The sequence below is a fragment of the Aspergillus caelatus genome, assembly GCF_009193585.1.
Source record: "Aspergillus caelatus strain CBS 763.97 unplaced genomic scaffold BDV27scaffold_66, whole genome shotgun sequence".
NCBI classification, from domain to species: Eukaryota; Fungi; Ascomycota; class Eurotiomycetes; order Eurotiales; family Aspergillaceae; genus Aspergillus; species Aspergillus caelatus.
The window spans coordinates 142,462-156,250 of NW_022475329.1; the positions used below are offsets into that span (position 1 = coordinate 142,462).

Below are 13,789 nucleotides of genomic sequence, written 5' to 3' on the forward strand. Positions count from 1 at the left end.
GGACAGAATTAGGTCAGGTCCAGTATATTGGACAATTTTCCAGGCTGTGAAGCACCTAGCAGACAGTAGAACCAGTGCCAAGCCAGTCTCAACCCAAGTAACGATGAAGAACGGCTGATCAAAGCCAGCATGTGGGTAGTCACTCATTGGCCACTATGCCCCTGCGCAACAGCTACCTGTAACAGTAAAGATATGGCAGTATAGAAACGCAGTGTCTGCAATTGAACTTCAACATGGGAACTATGTCTCCGCCCATGGGGTGGCAGCCAGAACTACGCCTCCCATGCCAAGAGGAGGTTTTCTGCACTGGTATGTAACCGTCCCTGGCCAGTCTAGCTAAATTTACCCCTAGAGGCATTCTTGGAGTAAACTCAACTAGTCATGTTTGCGAGGGTCTCCCGTGGAAAGCGAAGAATCCGTCGAAGGCGTGGTGGAGGTCATGTGATGACGTCGATGAGATGGAGAACGTCATGAAACTTTGCTTACTTCGAAAACTTTTACACACCTCAATCTAGGCACCCGAGGGTAATCCAAGGATCTCCATGGCTACTACCTGTACGAGGGCCACAACATCCGTTTTAATTCAAAGCTAACCTAACCCAAGAGGGAAGCATATGCCGATGCATATTGGGAGCTCAAGACATTGTGTCGGCCTAATGGCGGCGAATCAGCCATTCACCGAACTTGGGGCATCTATTTCAAACGATGAGACATGTACTTGACATGAGAAACATTGCTAAGATTGAAGAATGCTTCTAGAGGCATGATCCCGATACTACGCCGATCACAACTGGAGACGATGTATGTACATCACTCCACTCGGCCCCGATCCTGGCTTAACTTAAAACACAGTCAAGAATAATACTCCGCTGGATAAGAATATTTAGACTCAACTAAGACTCGGGGGTTCAGCCCGATGGAGTTTCCACCAGTGACATCCAAGAGAATGCCGGCACGGGCAGATGTCGGGATGATCACTTTTAGTCCCTCCGACGGAATATCGATTTCAATTGGATCCGCCGCGCTGAATCCCGGAAATTAATACCGGATCTGCTTCATGATGGATCCTTGCCCTGCGAAAACCGTTGCGAGACTCGAGTAATCTCCGACTGATCGGCCCGTTGCCTGCTAGTTGATGTAATGTAACCCATTGCTGATCGGTTCACGGCATTATCTACATTGCGTCCAGGTCGCGCTATAAAAGCAGCAGAAGTTCACACTTTGAATGAGACAGCCAACAAACACCTACGATTATTTCCTGTTGTCTAGAAGCCACCTTCATCATGCGGAACAGCTTCCTTTTCTCCCTCAATGCCATTGCAGGCGCTGTTGCGCATCCGTCGTTCCCTGTCCACAAGAGGCAGTCGGATGTCAACGCCTTCATTGAGAAACAGACCCCCATTGCCAAACAGGGCGTCCTCAATAATATCGGTGCCGATGGCAAGCTTGTTGAGGGGGCTGCCGCGGGTATCGTTGTGGCCTCCCCATCCAAAAGTGATCCTGACTGTTCGTACAATTTTATCCATAAGACCGCTTCATATGACCACAGAACTGACTGTCCTTAGACTTCTATACCTGGACGCGTGATGCTGGCCTGACCATGGCAGAAGTGATAGAGCAGTTTATTGGGGGAGACGCGACTCTCGAGTCTACAATCCAGAATTATGTTGACTCTCAAGCGAAGCAGCAGGCAGTCTCCAACCCATCGGGCAGTCTGTCGGACGGCTCGGGTCTTGCTGAGCCCAAGTTTTACGTCAATATCTCTCAATTCACTGATTCTTGGGGCCGACCTCAGCGCGATGGGCCAGCTTTACGTGCTTCCGCCTTGATCGCATATGGCAACTCCCTGATCGCCAACGACAAGCAATCTGTTGTCAAAGCCAACATCTGGCCAATTGTTCAGAATGATTTGTCTTACGTAGGCCAATACTGGAACCAGACCGGGTTTGATCTTTGGGAGGAGGTCCAGGGCAGCTCCTTCTTTACCGTTGCTGTGCAGCACAAGGCCTTGGTGGAGGGCGACGCGTTTGCGAAGGCTCTCGGAGAGGAATGTCAGGCGTGCTCCGTGGCGCCGCAAATCCTCTGCCATCTGCAGGACTTCTGGAATGGGTCCGCTGTTCTTTCTAACCTACCTACCAGTGGGCGCAGTGGGCTGGACACCAACTCGCTTTTGGGTTCCATTCATACCTTTGACCCAGCTGCCGCTTGTGATGATACAACGTTCCAACCCTGCTCCTCTCGTGCTCTCTCGAACCATAAGATTGTCGTTGACTCTTTCCGGTCAGTCTACGGTATCAACAATGGACGTGGAGCCGGAAAGGCCGCGGCAGTGGGTCGTTACGCAGAGGACAACTACCAGGGAGGCAATCCATGGTTGGTACACTATCTCATTAATTTCAAGCCTTAAACTAATAAATAAAAGGTATCTTACTACCCTCGTCGCTGCAGAGTTGCTCTACGACGCCTTGTACCAGTGGGACAAACAAGGTCAAGTGAACGTCACCGAAACTTCCCTTCCCTTCTTCAAGGATCTCTCCGGCAATGTCACCACCGGATCCTATGCCAAGTCTTCCTCAGCCTATGAGTCCCTTACAAGCGCTGTCAAGGCCTACGCAGACGGCTTCATCTCCGTTGTCCAGGAGTATACTCCCGAGAACGGTGCTATGGCTGAGCAGTACAGTCGGGACCAGGGCAGCCCAGTTTCGGCGTCCGATCTAACTTGGTCATATGCAGCTTTCTTGAGTGCTGTTGGAAGGCGAAGTGGCACTGTCCCTGCTAGTTGGGGCTCTTCCACCGCCAATGCAGTTCCAAGCCAATGTTCAGGGGGTACAGTTTCTGGGAGTTACACTACCCCGACGGCCGGCTCGTGGTAGGTAGAATGTCGCAAGACTGTACTTTCCAGTGCGTGTAGTCAACTCTGACCTCATGTCACGGCTGTTATTTTTGCCTGTTTAGATGCGACCATACTGTGTATCTTGTTATATACTCGTCACTCATTATTATTGTTTCAACAACAAAAGATTATTTTGATTTATACTATCCAAACAATATCATTTTACAGTTGCAACGCCAACTAAACCATTGTATATAAATCTCCGGCACCATGACCTCTCACCATATCCTGTTCAAATCCAAATAATCTCACAATAACCACACAAACGAACACAATTCATCCATAGTTAGCCATTCAAGTTGTAGAAAAGTGGGTCCAAAAGTGACGTTACCCCCTTGCAGCAACGACCATGTCGATCGATGCTCCCCACCAGCCCTGCTGCCTTGCACAGCCTGTTGCTGCCTTCATCTTTAAAGCACAAGGCCCGTGCCTAACCTAAAAAACATAAGCTATAAAAGTATTAAGTATATCCAGATCTTTAATCTCACACAAGAAATTCACTCAATCATTTAACTTATTAATCATTTAATCAAGCACAAGCACTTTATCAATCAATCAACTAATCAATTAACCCATAACAATGAGCAACTGGCCCATTTTCATCACAGCCCCAGAGGCCCCAATCAAGGTATGTCCTATACTATTTATACTCACACCCAACCCAACCCAACCATAACCCTAACTGCTTCTTCTAATCCCCCAAGAAAACCACCAATACCACCCTCCCCAACAACCCACTAAATTAACAAACCACAAACAGACAATAAACAAAGCCCTTCTCCACCTAACAGACTACGAATTCAACTGTCCTCCCCAATGGACCCTACTACTCACCAGGGCCCCAACGGAACCAACAACACCCAGCATCCCACCACTCCCCATCGAAGAAACAGCCCCAACTGTCACCACCAATGAATTCGCCTTCAAATCCCCTGATGAGATATACACTTACCTCGACGATCCAGTCACCCAAGGGCTATTCAAGGATAGGAATCTATCGACTTCGAATTGGTTGATCATTGACCAGAAGGGTCTGGAGATGGAGTCTTGTTTGTTGGTTGAGTATATGCTTCCTGAGGATCGGGAGGATGAGGAAGGGAATGGAGAGGGATATCGGATGTGTCGGATTCCATGGACGAGGGCGTGGGGTATGTTTTGTAATCTGGATATTGGGAATATGGGGTTTGAGGAATGGGTGGATGAGGAGAGGGGACCTGTGGAGGAGGATTTTGGGGCGTGGGCTTGGGTGGGACCTTTTGAGGGGGAGGATATGGAGGATATGGAGGTGAAGAGGAAGAGGGAGGAGGCTGTTAGGAGGGGGGTTGAGGAGGGGTGGGCTTGATATTTCTTTTCTATTCTCTTTCCTTTGAAATGATCGAGCGGGAGTGAGGAATGTTGTCTTCCGGGCTGAGCTAGCTATATACAATGTATACAAGGATTTTATTCATTATCAATATACCATGAGGCTATCTTTGAACAGCGTTTTAAGGTGATTTCTCGCTCGACCATAATCATATTCTTTTCAAATTGCGGCCATCCAAGACTACACTACGGCATTTGCAGAGCAATCCCTGCTTATAATAGCGGTCTTTAACCGAGTGTTGACATTGGATTCACTCCGCCGCGCTTTTCGGCATAGCTTTCTCTAGGAAAGCAACACTAATTTACACAGCCTCCTCCTTCTTGTTAGATTGACCCCATAAACGGAACGTTTACTCACTTGGCTTACCCTGTGCCTGTTCCAACATCGGCAATCCGCAGATCCGGGTTCTTGGTTGGGATGGAGGGATGGATGCGATATTTAAACAATTTGGACTACTAGATAGTGTTGCAGGTTGATACTGTTCGTGCTAGTGGTTAGTATGTGGGCTGAATCCTCTACTAAGCGAGGAACTTACCGGTTGTTGTCCAGGTAATCCCGGGTGAAAACGTAATCCGGAGACGAGGCCATCCTGCGCGTATTAATTTTATCTCTCAGTTTTGGGTATCCCAAGAGTCCGAAGGGGGAGGGAATAATGAAGAGAGAGAGAAAGCAAGCTTAAACGTTGTGGATAACTGGAGGTGTGAACCAGGAAATGAAGGAAAGCCGTTTTGTTTCATGCTTTACTAAACAACTAAACAATGAGGGAATGCATGGGGCGGCACTACTATCTTAGCGGCTTAAACGTATAAATAACAATGCTTGAATTCCTTTAGTGCTTATGACGAGGTTGGGGCTAGCAGGGTTTAACGGGAATAAGCAACCGGTCACCCACTAAATCGCCCAGACCGACTGTTGGTTTGACATAGCGCAGGTTACAACGTTACAGCGTCAATACATATGCTCTCGAGGAGACGGAGGGGGGGGCGCCAAAGAAGAGCCCCACTGGGATTTGAATCTTCACTATTGCTATCTTGGTCAACCAGCTAAGCCCTTTGCTAGACAGCTCTTACACGATATACAGCAGCTCACAGGTTAGAGATGAATGCTAACTACTTAAATTGGGACTACCTGGGTGGCATCATAAGCTGGCCTGATCCTTATCGAGATTATCCATCCTCTAAAAGGCTGTTGTCTGACATGTCGCTCATTCCACATTCAATTCAGGAGAAAGGAGAAAGGGTATCTCAACGGAATATTACGGTCAAAAACCCACCAGACGTGGGGCTCTTAGATGCCCCAATGAAGACATTTCCATTCACCAGATGCTTCCCTTAGTCCTTAAGGAGAGTGAATTTGCTAACTCCCTTCTCCACGCTCCAATTTCGGTCCCGTAATCTAGGACAGACAAGAGCAAATTCTGGAAAATCCCCAATTATCGTCTCATGTTCGATATCAAACCTATCCCGTTTGGCTATTCACTGCCAATAATCCCGTCGGTGTATTGGCCTGTTCGTTTTCGGCAGCTGGTAAGTATATCTATCCTCCTCGGTGGCCACCCGGACCCGTTGATGCGAAACATCATCAATGCCCTGGGCTACCTAGATTCCACACCCGGCTTCAGCTGTGACAATTAAACAATTCACCTCGAAAGATAAGAGCAAAAAAATTCATAGAATATAAAGATGGGCCCCACTCCTTGACTTGTGTTAGGCAGTGCAGGTCTTAGGGCGACTTGGAAAAGAATGTGCTTCGAATGTTAGATATGTTCGACCCTGGTGTCATACATCTAATTGATGGTCCGAAGACTGACAGCCCGATTCATGTCCTTACTTTAACGCTCGACTATCATCGTATATTTGGTGAATATCAGATTTATTTCGAACCCGCAGACGTGCCTTTCAGTACAAAATTGATTCAACAGAGTGGTAGTCCTTTCTTACGTGATCCGCTTTTCCCTGTCAGGCGCACTTTGACCCTTAGTCCTACTCGTGACAATTGATAAGCCCTACCGACGGCTTCTTGATGTTCATCGTGCCATGCAGAAGTACAATAGCGTGGAAGGTTATCAGTGCCTCCAATTTCGGTTTGGACAAAGCGGGGTAGATTGAGAGAAAAAGACGAGGCTGACTCCATACCAGGAAAGCGGGTTTGCTAAGGTAAAAGCACCACTGCCTTATTTGAGGCGTACTAGTATGTTTTCAAGTGCGATGGGTATTATTGGTCGCGATACCTGATCATCTGCCATTAACCTGCATGGCACCTTCGTGTTCAACCTATCTCCAGACTCCCTCCTACATACCAATCATTCAGTCCCACGAGTGGTTGTGCCTCATGTTCATTGGTGGCCTCGCCAAATCTCATCATGCATGGAAAGTCGTAGATAGTCATCGTAGAGGTTGATGCCCAATTCTGATTCTTTTCTGCCAAAAAGCTGGGGAAAAGTATTTAGGTATATATAGCCTGACATACCCCCTTGGAGAGAGTTCTAAGATTCCTTTCCTGCTACACATCTTACGAAAGACTTGTTACTCTCTTCCGGAAACAGTTCGGTATTGTCGAGGGCTTGCTACTTTGCGTGGAGTCGTGGGTAATTCACACTGGGACTGATATTGATTTGGAATCAGGATGTCTCGAGGTAGAAGCCGTTTGTTTTCCCCCAGGGAAAGGTGCTGCGGGAGGTTGATGGGGGGATTCGACTGCAGGAGGAACAAAAACGGCAACAGAAATAGGTCTTACCGCGACTGCGAAAGATGTGGGCGGTTATGTGCGGATGATTGGGAAGGATGGCGACCCAATAATCCTCCTTGCGAATGTGGTTTTCCCAGTCGGATTCAACATCAGCAGAAGGGAAAACATTTCACCTATCGATGTCTTTATGAGCGGCGCAGGAGGGGCCGCAAATGTCGTGTCAGGGAGCGGATTTAGGACTTAATATTTCCTTAAGACTATGTTGCTGTGACGGGTGTTGGGATATTATCTTGCGTTGTCTTGCATAGAATGAAAGACAGAAAGTGGAAAATGTGTTCTATGTTGATACTTTTGGTAGCCCTGCTCAGTCATGACCTTAGTAGTGGTGCATTTCATACACTGCATTATGCAATATCTCCTATCTGTGTTACAGTAAACCTTTTTCTATGACTCATATCTGTGTCGGATTACTTTAGACCCCTAGGCTTTTAGACTTCAAGGTCGGACGCTGCACACAAGAATGTAGGTGAACCTGACTGATTTCCTAACCAGCTTCGATACCTCGCCACTATGAATGCGTAGCGGGCCTCCGCCAGAACCGTGTCAGGAAATACAAATAATGGTAGCTCATTAGAATCGAGCTTGTCCTCGGTAAAGTTTTCAACATTCTTTCTCTCTCATGATAGTCTTCTCAAGGTGAGATACTTCTGTCAGCTAATATGAGAAAAAAGCCGACTAGCCCCAGTACAATAATTTAGCATTCGAGGTTTATGTAGTAGTCTTATTAGGCCACTTTTAGCAGACTTTTAACTCGACCCTCTTCTACTTTTTCTCTTTCTTTTAAGTTATGTTCTTTCCAAAAGTAGAGTTCTATGGTGAGGTTCCTGTACGGCATTGACACATATCCTTTCTTGGTGAGATTTGCATGATGTCTGAAGTCTACATCATCGATTCCATCTTTGCTAGACCTATACGCTTTGGTGGGACACTGGGTAGATATCGAAAGAGTATCCATGGTTGAAAATGCTCACGTATTATGACTTCTGATATTCAGCTTCACGTCGTAACTCAGCAAGTTAAGCATACCTGTGTAACGGCTTCCATTGACATGCTACCAGAATGTAACGGCTTCCATTACTCAATCTAGTGGATGAGGCTTTTTATCGTCCTGAAGTTGTTCTTCCCATGGTTCAGTTCTATCTGACTGTCTAAGGATAATGTGACTTGATGACATGTGACAACCTGCGTCGCAGGATATCATTTTTCTGGTGCAGGTCGGGTCATCGTCGTTGCAACTGTGGATTTATTTACTAGGAAAGCAATATCCCGTAAAGAATCCTTCACATTCACCGCGTTCGTAAATACGGTTGTAATTGGCGTTCATCGTCCTCGCTATCTGTATCCTCCCTGACAGAGCCATTCTATACATCGTCCTCGGTGGACTCATTCTCTGCATTAAATCCATTCTCTCCACCTTTTTCAATACACTTATTTCCCTTTTCCTGTTAAACAGGTTCGTTATATTCAACTGTTACAGTCGCTTGACCCACTTCATCCGCATGACTACCATCGCCGCGCTGATGCTCCTCTGGAAAAAACGCGCTCTGCGGAAAGTGTGGGATTATTGGCGTAATGATCATAATTGACTGTGTAGTCAGTACATATATTAACAAGAATTCTTAAATACCAAATCAAGTGTAGAAACTCCTTAAGTAATCGCCCTCCCCTCTACCTCTAGCGCGTAGTTCATATCCCCAAAGCACGAGTCAATGCCCACTGCATGTTCAGCAATTCGAACAATGGTAAAGGAAGTACCTCAGTATCAGCCGTTTCGATTGTAATGATATCCCCCGCATAAATTTGCGTTACTGTTTCGCGATTAAACAGCTTTATTCGTTTGCCCACAAAATTTAGGTTGGATTGGAGAAAGGTTGCCGTCTTAACATCAATACTCTTCAAGTATTTTATAGATCGGTGGCTAGAAAAATCTGACTTTCAAGACTTTGCGATTGGCTGACAGCCCGATAAGCTGTATACCAGAAGCGGGCTATCATGTTGCCGACAATGTATAAGACAGCCAGTAGTATCGGTGACAGCCTTGTCATATATAACTATTGGCGCCTCTCTCCCTTAAAGGGTGAAAGTTCTTTGCAAGGGGTGTTTTGAGCATAGTTACACAGGTACCTGATGGCTCTGTACATGCTTTTGTTGAAGCTCTCTCAGAGAACCTCGTAATCGTTGACTGAAGCAATACTGGCAGCCCAATACCGAGCCTCGTCCGACATAGAACCCTTCTCTTCGAGATAACCCGCCTCCTGATAAACTCCTTTTGATAAATTGCGCTCGATTTCGATATCGTAACCGGCGGCGTCCTCATACTCCAAATGTTCGGGGTACTCCTCGTCATCAATAAGGACAACGTCGGCGTACGCGTCCAGGTTGAAGGGAACTTCTTCGGGAATGTTGTGGGGGGTATCGATCAACCACACCAAGGGTTTCCAGAATATTTGTCGCTACCAGGTACTTGCGAAACTGGGAGTGGTAAATAGTAAGAATGACGATGTGATGGCTCGAGATGTGTGGTCTGCGCAGTAGCTAGATGATAAGGTTGCAGATGCCTACCAATCAGGCGTTACCATTCCTACCAGGTATATACAAAAGCGTGTTATATCACCTGCGGCTAGGTACTCCTCTTCCTATCTGTCAGCCCACTTGCCATCCTGGATACCAGGCATAGCGGGAAAAGAAAAAAAGGTAGAGGGTGGCGGAGGGTAATAATAAAAGAGCTTGTCGCTTGGTAGAGAGATCTCCTGGAGTTCCTCAGCAGTGCTGTGATGATGTGGAAGCAGGTTGTCAACAGACCCACTAGCTGGCCGTGGAAGAACTGGTGTACTAGTTTAAGCGTACTCCGCGAGGCACACTGGCCTATTGTATTGTACTCGCCGGTGTCTCTTGCATCACATGGGTAGAAATCGATGTCAAAATGCGTGTCATAGCCGAGCCAAAGACCTAGGCGGCTTAGGTGTGGATGGTAGTCATAGAAAAATCTGTAGACCAGTTCGAAAGTGCTGCGAGACACGTACTGGCTGACATCCTGTGTTTCTAGTTCGCCGGTCTTTTGGTTAGAGTCTCCCGTATCTGCGAAAGGCCTTCTACATATTCCAGGGACTAATTGGATCGGACCTATTCATCTAGGATCGTAGGGGCTGTAGTCCCACTTCCGCACTCTAAAGATACGCCAATCTCCAAAGCAGCCGTTAAAAGCCCTACTGTCGTGAAGGCCCTGCGAGACAAATAAATGAATGGTTCGCTCATGAGACAAGGTTTGCACAGGGGAGCTCATCGGGTTCTATGGGCATTGTGGTCTCGCTTGTTCTCGATGAGCGAGCAAGCCATGCCGTTAAAGCTCCCATAGAAAGATCGGGTATGGATGTGAATATCAAGCTTCCAAGTGCAATAGATAGAGAACATACATTGTACAGGAAGCCGAGTCCTCTTATTCTGCGTCCATGACATAAACTCGCATGGATAGGGTGTTTTTGGTTCGACCTTCTCCCCTAGATGGTTGTAGCGCTCCATTGGCGCAATGGCTTTCAACCTGGTTCTGACAGATTCTGGCAGAAACTTGACCATAACCTCTGTCATCCGACGACAACCGTCGAAGGTGTAGGTCTATGTCGTATATAAGTATCTGGCTCCTTATATATGATTTGCCATGAAGCTGAAAAGTTGTCGAATTCAATTAGCTTCGATTAACCTACTGCACCAAAGAAATCGACAATCGTTGAGATGCACGACCGGGGACGCTTTCAAGCTATTTATGGCCATAGCCCTAAGTTCGATTTTCGATTCCAGCGCTTGAGCCCTTTCCCGAAGGTATTTGAGATTGCCCAGCCATAACATCCCCTCAATCTTAAAGAATCGACTGACAGCTTGAGGTTTCACTGGACTCCTTGAATATCGGCAATGAGGTTGTTACTATAAGTTAAAACAAATGTTTGTCCCAGATGATATTGCCGTGTTTCCCGGGCATACTCGATGACTCCAAGCTTTTCAGCCACGCTATACCTAAATCTCTCCTCGCTTGAGATTTGCAGTTGAATGACCCACCATCCTAGGGTTTTCATATCTTCCTGAAACTGTTCACCAAATATCATTTAGAATGGTAAGGCTCTCCGAGTTGCCGGGATCAAAGCAAGGCTTCTTTGCTTCATAAGAGATAGAATGTTCATCTGTCGCACGTCGTTCTCCACAAAGATTCTGCTTTTAGTCGACCATATTGCCTTTAGTCAATGTCTGAATACGTTAACGTATCCAATGATGTTCCAAGAGAACGTGAGGACACGGCTCAATAAGACTGTAGGCTTTGTCCTGAAGATGCCGAGTTAAATACACCAAGATGCGACACTTCATAGTCAAGCGCAACCCGTACTGGTATCGCAGAGCGAAGAAAATATTGACATTTCTAGCTGTCTTAGTTATTTGAAGCTCCTTCGCCTGTCGCAGCCAATATATATTCTGTTCTTTTGCTGCTGTATTTCGTAGCACACAGGGCCTGTGTAGACTCCACATATCTGAGGATCTCATTCAGGCTATTACCAGACTCGAAATCGACGTATGATAGCTCACAGCGCTGCCCATTTTATTTCTTTGGGAGGAGGCTTGGTGTCAGGATGGTCTCTGGCTAGATTACGCTACAGGACTATTTATCTAGCAAGTGAACAAAGAGTTTTGCTGCACTACGACTACATAGGGAGGTTGCCTGACCTGCAAGGGTCCTTCACAGTATATTAGTGGCTTATGTAGATAACAGGAACTTCTGGTCGAGATTCAATAGATGCGCCGTTTTTGTCTGGGATATCCTAGTTTGTCTAGCCCAGACGGCACTTCCCTCGAAGAAATCGAACACGTCGCCTCAATTCAATCCATGCACCGAATAGGAGGGTATTCCTTCCAGCCCCCAAATTTAATAAGCATTCCAAACGAATACCAAGAAATTCTCCGGTCGGTCTCATGGCTTACCGGTGTAGAATGGTAAAAAAAAAAAAAAAAAAAAAAACAAAAACAAAAGGGAGATGTAAGAGTTAGTTAAAGGCCCCTCTTTCCTCATTTTTTTGCGCTCTTCACTTTTCTGACCTCTATTGGGAATGCATACGAGTTTCTCGTTCTTTGTTTAATATCGATTCTAGATTCACCAGGTACCTCCGAATATAGAACGGGATAGAGGCAATCCTGCTAAACTCAATATTTCACACCATAAGACACTAAGACACATAGGCGTGACTCCGGACCGATAGAATAGCCCGATGGTCATACATATACTTAAGCCCTATCTGGTCTTCGTTTTTTATATTAATCAATTGCTAATTAACTGAACCATGTAACCATACATAAACTACGCACTTTTGAAAGAGGTTGTGAGTGAATTCCCACTACCTGGCATGTATATAATTTCAGGTCGTTACCGGAGGTTTAATTAACTTGAAGAAATTGCTATAAACCTCCTGCTAAGTTGGCTTTAGTGACTCTTATGTGTTGTTCCCCTTTCCGTTGTTGTTCAGAATTATGCAGAAGCGCAGGGTTTAGGCACAGTATATATATCCGGAAAGATCCGCGAGGTGGCCAGCTACTAGTAATTGCAATTGGGAATCTATAATCAGTCATACTATTACTAGTGACGATATTGCGAATATGCAAGGCCAAGGATCGACTGGATTGCCCGGCTCCAAGATTTTACTAGTAAGTAGTAGCCTAGTCGGTAGGTATTAGTGATTTACTCCCATTCCTTCAGGGTTAGTTTTTCTCCTTCGTGGCCTCGTGAAGGATTTTCTGTTCCTGTTCCTTCTAATCTTAATTTTTATTCAAACTATTCCTGTTTTATCTGCACATTGTCATCTCTGGTTATATGATTTGTCATTGTTCTCCTGGAATTAGCAACAAGTAGCGGTCAACGAGGGCTATAATAGCACGCAGTTAATTTATCTTCCGGGTCCGCTGACACATTAGATGAAACCGCAGTTCCCAGACATGGGGTACGTAGTGCTAGTAGTAGTAACAAGTAACAACCAAGACTCGGGGATACTTTAGCATTAAGAATTTTTGAACCCACTTAATAAGAATGGAAAGTAAAAACCATTTACCTAGCCTGGTAAGTCCTGGCACATGACGTAGCAGAAGTGGACCAGGGGGGCCGACGCAGGGGTACCGAAATGGGAATCCCACGTGGGTGACACCTTTCGTCTTCCAACTTGAAACCAATCGATGTGATTGGGCCTTTCCCCATATGGAGAGGCATCTCCCCCTGATTGAACATGGACAGTAGGTCCTAGTCGAGTAATCGGTAGGTAGTACTACATTAGTAGGGAACTCGGCGGAACTTACCGCAGTCCAGGAAACGAAAAAGAAAATAAAAAGAAAATAATAATATATTATACTGAACCATTTTTAGTGTAGCAAACCATTGTTTGATACCTGTCGTCGGTGGGTTGGACTATTCCCGGTTCCAGTATAGTTGCTGGAACCCGTCCATCGATCTTCAACGGTTTGGCAGATCAGCTACCTAATAGGGTAAGGTTTTACGACTCAATCGGAGACCGAATGTCTTTCTTAAGGGCTGAACTGGGAATTGTGTGGGCTCATGAATGGAAAGGATGAGTGTTCCTTCCCGGACCCGGAGCATGAGACCATGGTACGCGCTGTGGAAAAGACTAGGCGCTTAGCGACCACATTGTCGGGACCACGGTTAGGGGTGAGACAATTATTAGTGGTAGTATTCCAATTGGTGTCTGTACTTTTTTTTTTTTTTTTTTTTTGTTTCTTTTTCTCTTCCTTTTTCCCTTTCCCCT

The 13,789-nt window shown here is 46.0% G+C and overlaps 4 protein-coding genes across 4 annotated transcripts; 3 read left to right on the forward strand and 1 right to left on the reverse strand.

The window, feature by feature from the left end:
- The first annotated feature begins 968 nt into the window (after window positions 1-968).
- Window positions 969-2,989, forward strand: BDV27DRAFT_126661 (glycoside hydrolase family 15 protein). Its single transcript, XM_032066595.1, has 3 exons — window positions 969-1,506; window positions 1,566-2,373; window positions 2,423-2,989. The coding sequence occupies exons 1-3, from the start codon at window positions 1,284-1,286 to the stop codon at window positions 2,871-2,873; spliced, it is 1,482 nt and encodes a 493-aa protein (XP_031928683.1). The 5' UTR covers window positions 969-1,283; the 3' UTR covers window positions 2,874-2,989.
- A 484-nt stretch (window positions 2,990-3,473) lies between these two features.
- BDV27DRAFT_156788 (uncharacterized protein) lies at window positions 3,474-4,235 on the forward strand (the record flags this gene model as incomplete). Its single annotated transcript, XM_032072390.1, has 2 exons — window positions 3,474-3,521; window positions 3,654-4,235. 2 exons carry the CDS (start codon window positions 3,474-3,476, stop codon window positions 4,233-4,235), a joined length of 630 nt encoding a protein of 209 aa, XP_031928684.1.
- A 2,532-nt stretch (window positions 4,236-6,767) lies between these two features.
- BDV27DRAFT_126662 (uncharacterized protein) lies at window positions 6,768-7,354 on the forward strand. Its single transcript, XM_032066596.1, has one exon. It carries the CDS (start codon window positions 6,882-6,884, stop codon window positions 7,179-7,181), a length of 300 nt encoding a protein of 99 aa, XP_031928685.1. The 5' UTR covers window positions 6,768-6,881; the 3' UTR covers window positions 7,182-7,354.
- A 1,809-nt stretch (window positions 7,355-9,163) lies between these two features.
- BDV27DRAFT_156789 (uncharacterized protein) lies at window positions 9,164-10,037 on the reverse strand (the record flags this gene model as incomplete). Its single annotated transcript, XM_032072391.1, has 3 exons — window positions 9,164-9,457; window positions 9,811-9,953; window positions 10,028-10,037. 3 exons carry the CDS (start codon window positions 10,035-10,037, stop codon window positions 9,164-9,166), a joined length of 447 nt encoding a protein of 148 aa, XP_031928686.1.
- Window positions 10,038-13,789: the final 3,752 nt, after the last annotated feature.